The 15,639-nt window shown below is 42.0% G+C and overlaps 1 protein-coding gene across 1 annotated transcript in view; it reads right to left on the minus strand.

Annotated features, from left to right (window-relative positions):
- Positions 1–3,156: 3,156 nt before the first annotated feature.
- DPP6 (dipeptidyl-peptidase 6) overlaps positions 3,157–15,639 on the minus strand; it is a 267,407-nt gene continuing 254,924 nt past the window's right edge. Inside the window, exons 18-26 of the mRNA XM_010007008.1 lie at positions 14,559–14,657; positions 12,213–12,282; positions 10,129–10,323; positions 9,369–9,423; positions 8,365–8,470; positions 7,576–7,634; positions 5,112–5,184; positions 4,942–5,015; positions 3,157–3,405 (exon numbers count right to left, since the gene is read on the minus strand). Of these exons, the coding sequence (XP_010005310.1) occupies positions 3,259–3,405; positions 4,942–5,015; positions 5,112–5,184; positions 7,576–7,634; positions 8,365–8,470; positions 9,369–9,423; positions 10,129–10,323; positions 12,213–12,282; positions 14,559–14,657 (878 nt within the window). The 3' untranslated portion in view covers positions 3,157–3,258. The remainder of the gene's footprint in view (positions 3,406–4,941; positions 5,016–5,111; positions 5,185–7,575; positions 7,635–8,364; positions 8,471–9,368; positions 9,424–10,128; positions 10,324–12,212; positions 12,283–14,558; positions 14,658–15,639) is intronic.

Raw genomic sequence — 15,639 nt, forward strand, 5'->3', positions numbered from 1 at the left:
AATTCAGACATCACCCTGGACACTGAAGAGGTGCAGTAAATCAGCATGGTGCCATTGGAAAGCATCCTTGTCATCCTTGTACTTCCAAGTGGCTACTGAGCATCACAGCCCTGCTACATGATTTAGTCTTTTAAGGTTAAAAGACCTTTCATGTCTTTATTAGGCCTAGAGACACAGATGTCTCTGCAGATTTCAATGTCTCCTGAAGTTATTGCTTGAGATGGAACAGACAGTGTTTTGTGGGGTGCAGCAACAGCCAGGATTTCTAATTTGAGCAGAAATCTTCATTTTCTTCTGAAATCTGTGAAATGAAAGGATTTCCTTTACAGTGGAAAGGTGTAGGAACATTCAGATGGAGTCTGCAAAGTGCTGTTACAGGGGACAGCTGGGGATGCCCCCAACTTGTCCCCTTGCTGCTTCAGTCTGGGATAGTTGCTCTTGTCCCTGCAGCCAGTAGAGTGAAACAGACACGTGGAAAAGCTGCTGCTTGTTCAAGGGAGGTGTCTAAGCACAGGTATATGGCTCTCCTCTTGGCCTGAAGGAAATCAAACATCTGAATTTGGGTGAGATGACTCCCTTCTCATGCTTGTCTCTTCCTGATGGAGAATCTTTTGCAGAAAAATCTGCTAGGGCAGACTTGGTAAGTTTTAGTGCTTTGTTCCCACTTCATAACCCAAAAGGCAACTTCTGGGAAGAGGGACGATGGATGAAATGCCAAAAATCCATTTGGTCAAACTGTTGTACCTGGCTGATGCCCTTTGGAAGCCTGTGTGCTGGGTCAGCAGGTATCCCAAGCACTGAGGTCAGCAGGCAGAAAGGGAGAAAAGGTGTCTTTTCACCAAAGAGTAGAAGGTGACAGGAGTCTTCTAATTAATTGATACTCTGGGATTGAACGCATTTTGTGCTACTTCATGTTTTCCTCAGAAGCAGTCACCATTTACCATGGTGACACCATGTGTGGAAGTTGCAGGCAGACTAAATGCTGTGTATTTATTTATAAGGATGTTTTCATTTTTTCTGATCTGCACCCTGGAGTTTGGGCTCCGTTCAACCAGGAATAGCACTTCCAGCAACTTCATGGTTATTGAAGCACTTAACACTAAATAACAGCAGTAGCAACCAGGGTGGTAAAATAATGTTTTATTCCATGAATGAACAAACACTACCATGCCACATCCTAAAGTTCTTTCTACAAAAGATTGTGGACAGAGCAGATTTTTACATTTCTCGGGTCAAGTTCATTTCAGACTTTTGAGCCTGTTTGGTGTAGCAAAATCTGGTCACACAGCATTCTTCTTGTCTATTTGGCATTTTGCCAGTTAAAGCAGATTCCTACCTGTGGTTCTTGTTCACACAATGTCGATGCACTGTAAAACAAAGCAGATAACCAAAACCAAACTAGGTAATTTCTGTGGTTTATCCATATATTTTTCATGATGGTCAATGTACAACCAACATTCAAAGCTTAAAATAATGCTAATTAAAGAAAAAAAAAAAAAAGAAAGAAAAGAAAAAAAAAAGACACAGTAAAGAACACAATGGAAACATCATCATTGCTGTCAGGATGCGAGTTGACCCACAGTACTATGTAAAAAATAGAAACCAGCATTGACATTGAAGGTGTCAAAACAAGAAAAGAAATGACATTAATTGTTATATCTTCAAGATAGTACTTCTAAAGAGTCCTGATCAGCAAAGAAGTGTTATCGCATGCATGCTGAACACAAGACTAATATTGGATTGGGGACCTGACAAATAGCTGACTTACATTCCTTTATATACAACAAAATGAAATATACAGTATTAATACTGGCTGTACATTTGGTCAGACTATTTTACAAGGAGCGACACTAGTCAAAATTCTTCTGATGCGATGAGTGAAAGTGAATGAATGTTGGATTCCTTTCTGACAGTTGAATTTTTTTTCACAAGAAGTTTTAAAAGTTGCTTTGCACTGCTAGAATGAAGTGTTAGGTATTTAAAAGCAAAAAAAAAATATTAAAAAATGCTCCCACTTCTTTTGTGCTAGTGTGAGCAGAAGAGATAATTAAATGTGTTTGGAATGTATTAGTCATTGACCTGGATTAAAACTCAGCCACAGACAGCACGTGCAATACGTCTCTGCACATTGGTTCTGTTTAAATGGCTTTGTGAGATGATCCGTGAAGTATCTGGTACAAATTCCTGCTACCATATCCTCATCTAGCTGTACCCCAACAGGCTGCCAACCCATTGTTCCAACACTAAAAGAATAGGAAAAAAGAATTGTGACTGTCGCATATTTTTCTACAGTACAATAAAAATATCTCAATGTTAGGCTGATTTAGCTTCTTTATGTGCATATTTTTCAAGGCTACCAAAGGAAATACTCAATCTTGCAGATAAAAGCTGTGCCAGGAATACGAGATTGAGATTTCCTTTGCTTTAGTCTAATAGATTTTTTCATGTCTGGGTACCTTGACCCTCATTGCCCCTTTGGACCCCTAAGGTCTAAAGTGAGTTGCTTAACTCAGTGTATGTTTATTCCCAATCCAGAACAAGTTGAGAAGTTAATAGTGGAAGCATGACACCCAGTGAAAACAGAAGTAAAAGCTATATAAAATTAAGAAATAATTACAGGAAGGTAAAGAACAATGTAGCTATAGCAATATTTTGTACAACTGAATTTCTTTGTCCTGTAGCAACGAGAAACCTTCTGAACATGGGAAAGAAAGAGGCAAGTATGCTTTCTTCAAAATAATTGTGCTATTATCTTTTCCATGTATTAAGTTAGATTTACTTTTTTTTCTGACACAGTGTGATGCTAACTAGAGTAACCTTAATATGGATGATGGATTTCACTGCTACTTCTTGATTGCTTGAATGCAAAGACCTGGTAATCTTCCAGTCCTTAAAATGGTCTCTTGTGTTGTTCCTTCAAGTCCAGTGTCTCGCCATTTTCATGCCAGAAGTCACTTTGTGGGAAACAACAACAACAAAAAGAAAAACAACAAAGAAAGGGAAAAAAGGGGAAGAAAAAGAAAGAAAGAAAAAAAAGATGTTGGTTGTGATGGATTAATTTGAGACAGCAGTTTCTGCTGAGTTCACCATGCGTAGTGCTCTTCCATTTAGGAAGGAGTTGCTGTCAGTAAAGCAGATGAGCTGCTTTCAGTTTTCTTTAAACACATGCTAACAACGTAACATCTCTTTCTTCAGGAAAATGATCCAGTTGCATATTGTTAGAGAGATCTGCCTTGTGCTTAGCACTGACAAATAGGGTTAATCGTCGTCCTCCTCCTCTTTCAGTGGGGCTATTGGGAGTTTGTCCTGAACTTGGAAACACGCCACAAAGAAGTTGACGATGGAGTTGTACAAATGCTGCTCCAGTGCTGCATTGCTAAAGTAATGGCTTTCGTCAGGGTAAATCTGTGAAGAACAGGGAAATACACACCATTAGGAGCTTAAAGTCTCAGGACCAACTGTCCAGATCTGCAACTTGAGCTGGTCTGCAAATCCACTGCTGTTCCTCAGCACCATGTGTCTTCCTGTAGGTGCACATGAGGTCCAGGGCAATTCAGGCACCCCAGCGCCCTGAGCTCAGACTTGCATCTTCCTTTAAAAGGGAGGAGGGGGTATTTTCCATTTAATTCCATTAGGAACAAGTTCAGGCTAAGCAGAACCAGACCACACTTACAAATAACAGTGTTTGCTCCTTCTGAAAACTGAACCCCCCCCCCCGTGCAAGTCAATGGAGGGAAGCAGCCCTAGGTTTTACTGACTAAAATGAGGACTTCCAAGAAAAAAAAAAACCCTGTCATTAAGCAAAAAAATTGAAATAAAGCCTGCTGGAAAAGTAATTAAATAGAAAAAATGTGGGAAGCTAGGACTGAGAAGGTTTAAAGACAACTTTCTATTTTAATGAAACAGGTAACTTCTTTTCAAGCAGTGCAAGAAGATTATATTTGATCTTAATAATCATGATTGGTTGTCTAGACCAGGATATTGAAGGTAGAAAACCAAGGTTCTAGTGCTGGATCCTTGCACTGTTGACTACCTCAAACCAAGATATAGATCTCTCAGCCCCTCTATTCAGTTCTCAACTAATCTTTGAGATGCCTCTAGCCCATTGATGACTTCAAGCTCTAAAGTAGCAGTTCTGCACTGCAAAATATGCAGAGGTACCTCAGTCACTGTAATGCTGACCTAGCTCCAGTGGGACTCATTGCTAAGCTCCTGTGTCTGTGCTCTAGCCTACCTGCCCTTGGAACATGATGAAGTGAGCACACCCATCACATGAAGCTCCAGGGAAATGCAGCCAGAGGGAGCTGGTATTCAGCAAAACAAGTGTTGGTAGGACCTGGGCATTGCAACTCAACCATCTATATACTGTGAACTGTTGCACGGACCCTGGCATGAGCCTGGGTTGTTGCATTCTCCTGACCATGGTTTGACATGTAGTTAAGGAGATGGCCAGGGACCACCTCCATGGCTGGTGGATGGGTTCATTTTGGAAGCTTCAATGCTTTGGACATGGGCTGTTCAGCAACTCAGAGATGTAATTCAGCTGAATGAAGGGCTTTCCAGACCAGAGCATGTCATTTGCAGTGGGATGCCAGATCTAAGAGATGTTTCTCTCCTTAACTTTTCTGGTTGATTTGATTTAGATCCCCATTTCCCTGTAATTCATCCTGAAGTTAGCCTGTTGTTCCCAAAGAAAGTAAACAGGCGCCAATTCCTTAGAGATATGTCTCTCAAACCCCAATTTTCTCTAATTTAATAATTGTTCAACAACTGTCCAAACCAAAACCATGGTACCAAACAAGCACAGGAGCACACAGGAACACATTGTACACTGCTGCTATTGCAAGTAGCTCTTCAAAGGTTGTCTCTTAACAGCAGTTTGAGTTCAAACTGGGAAATAACTGTTCAAATATACAAAAAAAGAGGAAAAAAATACTGTACCTGCAAGCTGTAATTAGCCTTTGCCCTAATTAGGTGTGTAATAAGGTCTGCAGTATGCTGAAAATGGATTTTTTCTGTAAAAACAAATTGCAATCATTAAAGAGGCAAATTTAATTAAGAAAAATCAAAGTCCCAAACACATAATGAGCTCAAATGATGGGCTAGCTTACCATCAGCAGTAGCATGAATGATTAAAAATGTCTGTTCCTTCAGTAATGAGACTCTGTTTGCTAATTTGGTGATCTGTGAAGGTAAAGGTTGCAATAAGATTAAAAATCTTGCTAAAAATTAGCAATTTATATAGAGAAAATGGAAGCGCTGAATTCCATTTGATACTTCATCACAAGGATAACAAGCAGACACCAGCACAGCTTATTCTCCTAGCTATTTGAATCAGTCTGGAGGTAAAATAGACCCCCACCTGTGTCCTTCCAGGCTCAGGATCAGCAGCAGGAAGAACCCTCATTTGTTCTGATAAAGATCACCAAAAGCCTGAACTACAGAACACATGGAAAATGTCAAAGTGAATTTCCAGTGAATACAAAACACTGAAGTGTGCCCAGGTGCCTATGCCTAAGAACTCCTCAGAGAGCTGGAGTGACTTTGGTGTGGTTTGAAAGCCAACCTCAATGAGCTTTGACAGCCCAAGGGATGATTTCACACTAAATTCAGGTGTCCACTGCTGAGAATGCCTTTGCCCCCAGCTGTCTGTCAGATGCACAGGGGAAATACAAATCTGAGTGACTGCAAACGATACCACATAAAGAGAAATGAAGGACTTCTCCACTTTTTGGTGCATTCAGAAGAATATAAGTCTCAAGGAGACTCCAAGACTTCCAGAAACTCCTGGAGCAGCAAAAGAAATGTACATTTCAAATCACAGATATTATTGTTTCATAGCAGAAGAGAAGAATACCTGCCCCAAGTGAAATTCATGTTTCCTTCATTGTGTAAATGCATGTGCCCTGGCTCTCACTCATTCACATGAGTAATGTATTTTTCAGTTTAGGCACCCATGTATCAATTCTATCTGCACCTGTTTCATCTTCCCACTGGCTTATATAGTTTCTACAGAAGATAGAAAAGTGCATCTGCAACAGCAATAGGACCTTCCATGCCTGGCTACAGAGGTCAAACTAGGTAGCTAAAAACATTGGTGTGTATTATTAAGCTCACTATCATTTTACATTACAGTGTATGTGTATTTAATTTAAAAGATAAAGCAGCCCTGAGCATTAGAAGTAGCCCTGTGTATTTCTGTGGTGCTAGAGGCAAGTTTTTGGAAATGCTGGTGGACACAGGCCTGTTCTGGCTCTCTTGCAGCTCCACACTCTGTAAGGGCTTAGAAAGTGGTTGTGGATTTTGCAAGGGTGCTCTCTTATCCTCCCTCTATTATTGAACTTGATTAATGAGTTCGCTCACCCTCAGATTGCTGTGATGCTTAAGCCTTGTGATGGTGTATGCACATGCCTTGCCCTCTGCTCTCCCCCTAAGTGGCTCCTTCCTTTCTGCTCCTTCAGCTGTAACCTCTCACATGACAATACAGCTTTTTTGGAGTTTAAATCAGCTCTTGAATTAGGTGACCATCATAAAGTTCATGTCTGGTCCATGGGTCAGGAGCAGTTCTTCTCCCTAAGCAATTCATGGTTCCACTGTGGGGTGTAGCAGATGTGCACCAGTAAGGGTCCAAACCCAGAGCAGTTCCAGGCTCTGCAGGGAGCTCAGGTGATGTTCCTAGCAGTTAATGCCAAGTCAACCATAAGTACCACTATTTGCTTAGACCAGCACGTGGCAAAACAAATCTCTCATTTCTGGAATACTTTCCTTTGCATTCACTTTTGCTGACCTGCCTTCAGACTTCTAAAAAGAGTAAAAGAGTTTGCAATGATCTAGACATCACGAGTGCAAAATTTGAGACACAATGAACTCCACATTTAGATAGCCAGGACAAGCTTTCACTCAGGGGCACAAGCAGCTACTTGTCTTTTCTGGAAGAAAACAGTTTCAAACCTCTGCTGCCTTTGTGTCTTCTATTGGAAGACAAAGCTTAGCAGGCTTAACAAGGTTTGCTTGTTTAGCTGACTATTCTTTATTAGGTTTTTTCTCCAAGGAAAAAAGATGTGAATCACCTAATCCCATCACACATATTTAAACAATATGCTCCTTTTCCAAGTCCTGCCCAACTCTGGCACAGAGCTCTGCCTATGGGAAGTATCACATACGTGTTTAGTTTGAAAAAGACAAGAGAAGCTGAGCTTCACTTGAGTTTGGGTCAAAAATTGTATCTCAGAGAGAATCAAAGAGGCAAGGCCTTTGGGATGAATTTTAAAGGAGGTTGTGACATCATGTCCCCTTTGGCACATTCAAGGCACTCAACCTTAGCTCTTTCAATCTGTAAAACTGGAGTAACTGTATTTAGAGAGGCAGACACGAAGGCTAATCAATAACAACTGTATCCATTATTACTACAAAGACAACAAAAGCAGTAAACAGGCTGAAGGACACCTTCAGATTTTTACTAGTGAGTCCATCTTGCTTATCCTTGCTCCTTTTTCAAAAGAGAGCAGCACAGGGAGGAAGATCTAGAACCCCATTCACATTTGTGTCAGGAAAGTGCAGTGCCCATGCAATTACCTCGTATGCTCTGTTATCAATCCCGTGCAAGCCCAAATATCTTTCAGAGAAGGCTGAAGCTTGAAAAGAAAAAAAAGAAAATATCAGTTTCAGTCATAAGTGAGTAGACTGCTGCTTCTGAATCAAAGATTGCTTATGCTAAAAAAGACCTTATTTTCTAATATTGCTTTAGTTAGGACATATTTCTCAAAGGCTTTGAAAATGCACTAAGAATATATAAGATACTACAGGTTTTCATTATCACCATTTACTTATGGCTTCTAAATCGGTCACAGAAGAGCCTTATTCTTTTTTGTTTCTTCCTTAATGCAAATGAGATACAAGAGAAAAGAACTATCATGTTGTCTCCCTTTGTTCTTTCACATGGGGCCACCTCCATCAACAGTCAACTACAGGCATTGCCATCACAGAGGAGACTGGATGGGCAGGCTGGACCACAGCTCCCACAGGGGGATAGTTCAGGCAAGAAAGAAGCATGTTCAAGGCAGTGCTGCCAGTTGGTGTCAGAGAGTGGAGAGGTTTACAGCCAATTCTTCTTTATTTAAAAGAAGTGAGCAGTAAAAGTTATTTGATTTCTCTGACCACCATGGCTGGTCCCACTAGTTCCAGCAAAATTGCCCTGAGGAGGAAAAAATGTATTGTGGCTGGTCCTGAGAAGATTCACATTACAAAGGCATCCATCCAGAAGCAGGATCTTGGGGAGGAAAGAAAAGATAACCAGGACAGGACAGGGCAGAAACATCATTTGTAGTCAGCAAGAGGGTCTGTGGGCTCTGGGATGGGGTTTACCATATAGTTTGAAGTCTGTCAGTGGGGAAAGGGCAGCTCCACAGGCAAACACCTGGTTCTCTTCACCAGCTGGAAGCATGTAAGTGCTCAGGTAGCCACCATAATCCTGGAACACAAACAGGGCAGGGGCATCAGTGGTCCTGCCATGAGGCACTGCTGCTTTTGGGTGCAGCTGAGACCTTGTAGCAGCCCCTCAACCATTATGAAGCCTTTAAAACCTTGCTCTGAAAGATCAGGAGACAAGGGATATCTCCCTGCCTTTGTCAGCTGCAGCTGATGGTGAGCTCTACCCTCGTTGCACTCTCCTGAAGGCAGGAGGGTTGTGTGCCCAACAGGTTGCTTCTTTTCATCCCAGGTTATGGCTGTAGGCCTGATGAGGTATGTTACCTCTCCCAAACATCACCCCACTCTTTCATTATTCTAAATGGACATCACAATGTCAGTGTCTGCTGACAGTCTGTAAGCAGTTCCCTGCAGAGAGGCTGCTGTATGTGCAGCTCTCTCCACCTACCCATAGCCTGTATCTCCTACAACAAACAATTTCTACTCATAGTCCCCCTAATTTCAAACTATGTGCACTCTGCAATTGCTGTTTCCCAGCCAAGAACACCCCGTGGTGCAAATCAGCTGCAGAAATCAATTTTGTTGTACACTTGTACAACATGAACTAGGTCTACTCACATTCCCACACGCCTTAAGGGACAAACAAAAACGAAATGAAAGTTTGCAAGGGGAAAAAAGAATTAATTATCTGACAGTGTTTTCCTGAAAAATAGCTACTTTCTCTACTTGGCAGTTAATTAAAAAAAACAACACATTGACAAATACATTGATAAAATGAAAGCTTTCATCTCTAACATATCTGAGCAAGAAGCAGACTATCTCAGAAATAAATAATAATAAAAAAGTTGTCACTGACATATTCAATAAATCAGGATTTAGCTCAGCTGCTCAGCCACATCAGCCAACTAGGACAACACAGAGGAACAACGGGAAAATGTTACCTTCCCAAACACACCAACTCGCATTTTATCAATGTAATGCTCCTTCAGCATTGTCCTAGAACGTGAGAGAGGAGAAACAATGAGTTAAAAATATGTTTCCCTTAGATATAGTAAACATAATGTCATTTTTATCAGCTTGAATTTGGGGTGGCCACAGAAATATGATGTAGACAGTCTAAACTCATACTGCTACCTGCTGCTTTCACTCGAGTCTCTGTTTGATTTAATCTTGCAACTAGTTGTGTTGGATTTGACCAAGCAATGGCAACAAATAACATGCACTACCTCTGAAAGTCATAATAAATCTGATACAATTGTACTACTCTGATAGTTTTTTTAGTGTGATTATGTGCAGAATAAATCTAACAATATGGCAGGACTTGACATTTAGGGTTTTGCACTGTTTCTTTCTGTTTTAAAAAGTTTAAGAATTTAAAGAGGAATGTAGGAGCTGATATTCAAGCTTACTTGTTTGTAGCTGTGTGACTGTAGAGAGCTAAAAATAAATGGGCTTTGAACACATGATAAAGCTAAGTGTGCTCTAATTTAGCTCTATTTAAGGCTTCTTTTCCTCCATTTGCAGTGGCTGGCATGAGCACTCTCTCACATGCCACCACTTGGTCCCAGCTCTATCACTACATTGTCCTTCCCACCAAGCTCCTTGCTCTATCCTACGCACCCTTAAAGCAGCCAGGACTAAGGTCAGTTTTGGGTTAGCTATCATGAATGAATGAATGGATTTGATGATAGTGTCATTCACCGGACAGCTTCCAACTGATCCTTCTCTTCCAAAAGGCCCAGTCTCCTCTTCACCTCGTGAAGGAGTTTAGTGCCCTGGAAGCCGCTCCCGCGGCCGTCGAACTTCAGCACGATGGCGTTGTGGGAGCTGACCATGACGCTCTCCCACGTCACCTCGAATCTCTCTGTGACAATCTGGCTGCCAGGTGTCCCATCCCTGAAACAGAAAGAGGTTTTCAAGCCAAGGCAATGGCCCCAAGCACAGGTCAAAACGCCCTCCCCAAGGCTGTGAGATTGATGCAGGGATGGGGGAGACTTCAAGGAGGGGAGGTGAGTCCCTGCAGTGATGGTGTGCAGGAGGCTGGCTGCGTGGGGTGGGTTTTGAGGTTTGGGTGGAAGCTGCAGGCTGGTTTCTGCCTTCCTCTTTGCACAGCAACTATCTCTGTGCTGAACTGAGCTTTGAACAAGCCGAGCAAGCACATCACTGACTGGGCAGGATTCCTCCTGTGAGCAAATCAGGGCAGCCATGCAGACGTCAGTTGATTTTTCCCCATTTATGCCTGTTTTAATCTATAGCTCTTTTCTACAGGGGTTTTTCTGGTGGAGGGGCTTCTGGCATTAGGGAGTGCTGGGACTGCAAAAATATGTTGGATAAAGCTTGCAGATATCAACCCCCCTTTTCTTCACTGGCAAGCATTTGGGTTTCATTTCCTGCTCCCATTCCCCCTGCCCAGCCCTTCCCTCTCCTGTGGGCTGCTCCAGAGCAGCTCTAGATGGAGCTGTCAGTCCCTTCAGTCACCGCTGCTTAACACAAGAACACTTTTAGAGTGATAAAATTAATGGATTAAAAATGCTCAGGTTGGTTCCAAATTGGTGTGGAAGAGGAAAGGGTGGGCAAGACTCCCTTTTCAACCTTCTGCTTAGGGTCCCATCCTGCACAGGGGGAACTGTCCTGAGAAATACTGACCGTACCTCAGCCAGAGAGCTCAGAAAAATCAACAGGTGGTGACGAAAAAGATGTGAAGTAATATTTTAGGACTGGGATTACTGTAGAACCATTAGTGCTTTAATTTGTTTGTCCTTTTGGGGTTCTTGGAGATATCAGGAGACTCACTGCAGGATTTTAATGTGCATCATGTACTTCAGTCATTTGCATTAATTCACGTGAGACGGGGGAACATCCAGTTTCAGAGGCAGCCTAATCAAGTGCTGTTAGCTTGATGAGTACCAATCTTCCTCAAGCACTTGTATAATGAAGTACATTTTCTCTGCAGTAATTTTGTGATGTAATGACATGCTTATTGCATTGGTTTAATTCTTCATGGAGGGATGTGCAGGGTGGTCTTCAGGCACCCATCACTCCTGCAGGTGGGTTCTCTCTCGTGGAGGGTTCCCCAGCAGGGAGCAAGTGATGCAGTGGGACACAGCCAGGGCCATGCAGGTTTTTTTCAAGGTCATTGACTTCCCTCCCTCAGTTTCTTTCCAAATTGCCAGAAAAAACTCAGTAATGTGTATTATGATTACTAAATGTTGCATAAAGAAAAACCCATCTGCTGTGTCTGCCAGGAGGAGATCCTGCCTCCCTGGTATAAATGCTAATATTGTGGAAATCTTCAAAGGTTTCTAGCTCTCCCTTCACTGTCACTTCAGGGAACACTGGTATTTCCATGAGAAGGATTACTGATGGAGAGAGTTTAAAATTTAAGCTGTAGTAAGGCTTACTGAATTCCCTTCTACAAATATCTGTTAAACACAGAGTGTGCTCTAACCACCTGGACAGAAAGTCAGCATCCATCTTTTATTCCTGCTCCTCCTGTTTCTGCCCCCCAAATTATTGAATTACAGGTGTGCGTGGGACAACTTTACCAAATCCTACAATTTGCTCTGCAGGATTTCCAAAGGAGACCCTGCTGAGAGTTGGCTCAAACATGGGAGAGAAGGGAGCTATGTCTATAGCCTTTGCCAGCTGGGGAGTGAGGCAGGGGATAGGGACCAATGCACTGGGCTTAGGTTCTTGCATTCTTTGTACAAAATATATCTTAAAAGGTTCTGATTGTGGCTGAGGTTTCCAATGTGAACTGAAAGAAAGGACGAGTAAGAACTTACACAATCAAAAGCAAGGGGTAGTGTGCAGTTTCTGAAAAGGTTGCTGGCTTCAAGATCTGCATTGGCAATCCTAGGGAAAAAAACAACCCAAATAACAGCATGTCTTTAGTGTGGCAACACTGACATCATTCTAATAGATTTTCCTGGCGTTTTGGCCACTTATGAGCAGGAACAAAAAGGCATTTCATCAGATACACTGGTAAATAACACCTTAGGAACACAGATGTTGTCAAAGAAAAGACCCATATTATGATAGCCGAGGTGACAAGAAATGTAAATCAGGAGGAGAGCGTGAGCTGCTCAATCGTGCATCACTTTTACAGCATTCAATTAACATCTGGCAATAGCTATAATTTTCCTTTTTGGCAGCTGGATGAGTGACACAGACAGAAATCAGTATTTCAGGGCAGCAGAGGAAGGGGAAAATCAGAGATGAAAATGATAATTTAAAACCCAATTAAGTATGGTGGCTGGGGAGAGAATAGGATTGTTGTGCTGTAATGGCATGAAGACAGACAGACAAACATGTATTTTAATCCTAATTTTTAGAGGGCTTAATTTTGCTGTAAAATTGGAAGTAATTGTGCTGAAACCCCTGTCATTATACTGGTACAGAACCAATATGAGACATGGCCTCACCAAAGCTTCCATTGGCCTGGTACTGAGAGCCAGAAATGTTGCTGTACAAATGCTTTCCACATTAACGCCAGCACATTTGTCTTTAAAATGTTAACTACAATCCAGATTAGCAAAGGCCCAGCAATTAAATTGGTATTAGGAGCATTTTCAGTAGATTAATACACAGATTAACCGCGTGGTTTAAGTGGTTTGCTTTGCAATCATTGTCTGACACTCAGCCTAATTAGTTATTCCATCTGAATGCTAATAGCTGCAAATTGGATCAATGGCCCAGGGACAGACAAGGCCATTGCTTGACTTTAAATATAACTAAGCACTAAGTGCAAGATTCCCAGGGCTGCTAAACCCAAGGCCTTGAAAATACAGGGAGGACAAAGAAAAGCCACAGTGCTATGACCACCTTGTATTTATTATGCACAAGCATATATTTTTGGTTTCACAAGCAGAATCACATTTCAATGATACTTGGAGTTAAGAAATTAAGGATCAAGTTGAGTAATTCTGATTAAGCTCTCAGTGCCACTATGAATTGGCTCATGTTGGGGAAAGACATGATCTTCATGACAGGTTCCTTTACATCTTTTCCTGCCCATCAGGCCTGGAAATGCACATCTGTTCTTGTTATTTTATGCACTGGATTATGTTCCTAGTGCCCATGTGGCCAGCAGAGCACTTCAGGGCCATTATGATCCTTTTCAAATGGCAACTGTCTCAGCCTTTGCTTCACATTTTATAGCACCTGGTAGTGGTTGCAATTAGTGACCCATCACACCTTGCTGCTTTCATTTCACTGCATCTGACCTGAGAGGTACACTCTTTTTTGGCATGGAAAATTATGGGTCATGCTTTGAACCCAGGGTCTTTGGGATTCTTTGGGAGTTGCCACCAGACACACAAACTGAGGCCATTACACAACTCTGAGTATGTGAATTTTCTACATATAGGTAAGATACCTGCTTACAGATAGAGATGCTTTTTAGGTTGTTTCAGGTGCAACTACAGAGACAGGAAGAAAATGCTTTCACTTTGGCTGTTTGCAACTAGGCTTTTCTCTCTCTCTCTGCCCTGTTTGGCATATAGATGTGTGGGGAATGATTACACAAATGGTGCACATAACCCACCAGCTGCAGACATAAACTGCTCCAAGATTCTGCCTTCTTTACTACAGGAAAATCTCTTTGCCTTTTCTCATAAGGCTTTTTTCCCCCAACCCTATCAAGTGCTAGGGCTTTCTCAAAGAATGACTCTGATGGGCAGTCACTGGTGAGCCATCTTCATTCACTGCAGTTCAGTATTGTGTACTGAAAGGCAGCCAAGGTTGTAGCCACCAAGGACATACAACATCCCACTTCAAACCCATCCCAAAAAATACACCAGTCCAGCTAGGGCAAGTACCACAAACAATGGGGGTACCAGACTGTGTCATTTCTCAGGGTGGTATTTTCTCTACCAAGAAAATTTTAAAAGGGAAAAAAACCCAAACGACCTAGTCTTATAATTTTTCCCTTCTTCAGCTGCATTCTCACCAAATCCTCTCTCTGTAATAACCTCTTTATGTAGCACATCCTAAGAGAGTGCTTTGCAAACTGTGTGAGTTTTTTGAAAGCCAAAGTAATTTTTTTCTCCTGACAGTCTAGCCAAGATGACTGTATCATTTCACAGCAACACCAGTGAGAAAGAAATAGGGAAAGGAAATACACTACTTACTGTAATCATCTATCTTGATGTCCCTGTATTCTACATTAGGCATTTGCCTGTCATTTACAGTCAGCTGCACATTTTCATTTACCTCCAGCTCAAAAATTTCTGAAAGAAGAAGAACAAGATCTCATTTTTTTTTGGCATTATTTGTAAAAATGCATTTTAACATTTTATATCCACCTTAACATTTGTAATGCAAGTTTCCTTTGAAAGAATTTCCTTCTAGTCCTCACAGACTTCTAATTCAGTTAAGTCTTTGAAACTTCTTCCAGGTTCTGTGTTGGCAAGAAGTTGTATTCCCAAAATCAGTGACATTCAGCAAATGGGAACAAGATTTTCTGTGTTGAGACACAATTCTGGGTTGCAGTCAGACATCTCCCTGATATCAGGTAGAAGATAATTAGGTGAGGAACATCTGTGTTCAAACTACATGTAATAAATGGGGGAAGGGAGGAGGCTTTGGAGGGCTTCAGGACATAGTTGTGTTGCTACACAAAGGGAAAACCCATGGGTCAGAAAGCCACAGGGAGAGTAGAGTGGGCAAAGAACATACAACCCTGCTACATTAGGTTTTGGAGGTGTGTTGGCTTTCAGAATGTTTCAAGAATTGTTCATTTCACCTGTGTGTCTTATCCAAGCACTCTAGAACTGAAAAAGAGGATTCCTTTCTCCTTCCTAGTATTTAACCTTTGTACACCACATCCTGGCCATGTGCTCTAACTGTTGAGCCTCTTCTGGAAAAACGAGGCATCTCCAATGTCAGAAGGAACAAGTCCTTCCCAGCTGGTACAGGAAAGGAGTACAGTACCCAGCTGGTACAGAAAGCTGCTACATCTTCAGGAGACATTTCAGATTGTATGTCCTACATGGTGGGAAACATCTCTTGATGACAGGTTCTTGAGCTCCATGGGGGAAGGATTAAAGGGCTGGGGGATGCCCACTGCAGTGGCAGTGAATCCTGGTCTGGGGAGCCCTTTGCACTGCTCATTGTCATTACATCAGACTGGGGTTGAACCAGGGGGATCCAGGGCTTGCTATGTGAGCCTAAGGCTTGAGGGTTTTGCCTAAAATTCTCTTTCATCGACTG

This window comes from Chaetura pelagica, unplaced genomic scaffold, assembly GCF_000747805.2.
Source record: "Chaetura pelagica isolate M959 unplaced genomic scaffold, ChaPel_1.0 scaffold17, whole genome shotgun sequence".
Classification (NCBI taxonomy): domain Eukaryota; kingdom Metazoa; phylum Chordata; class Aves; order Apodiformes; family Apodidae; genus Chaetura; species Chaetura pelagica.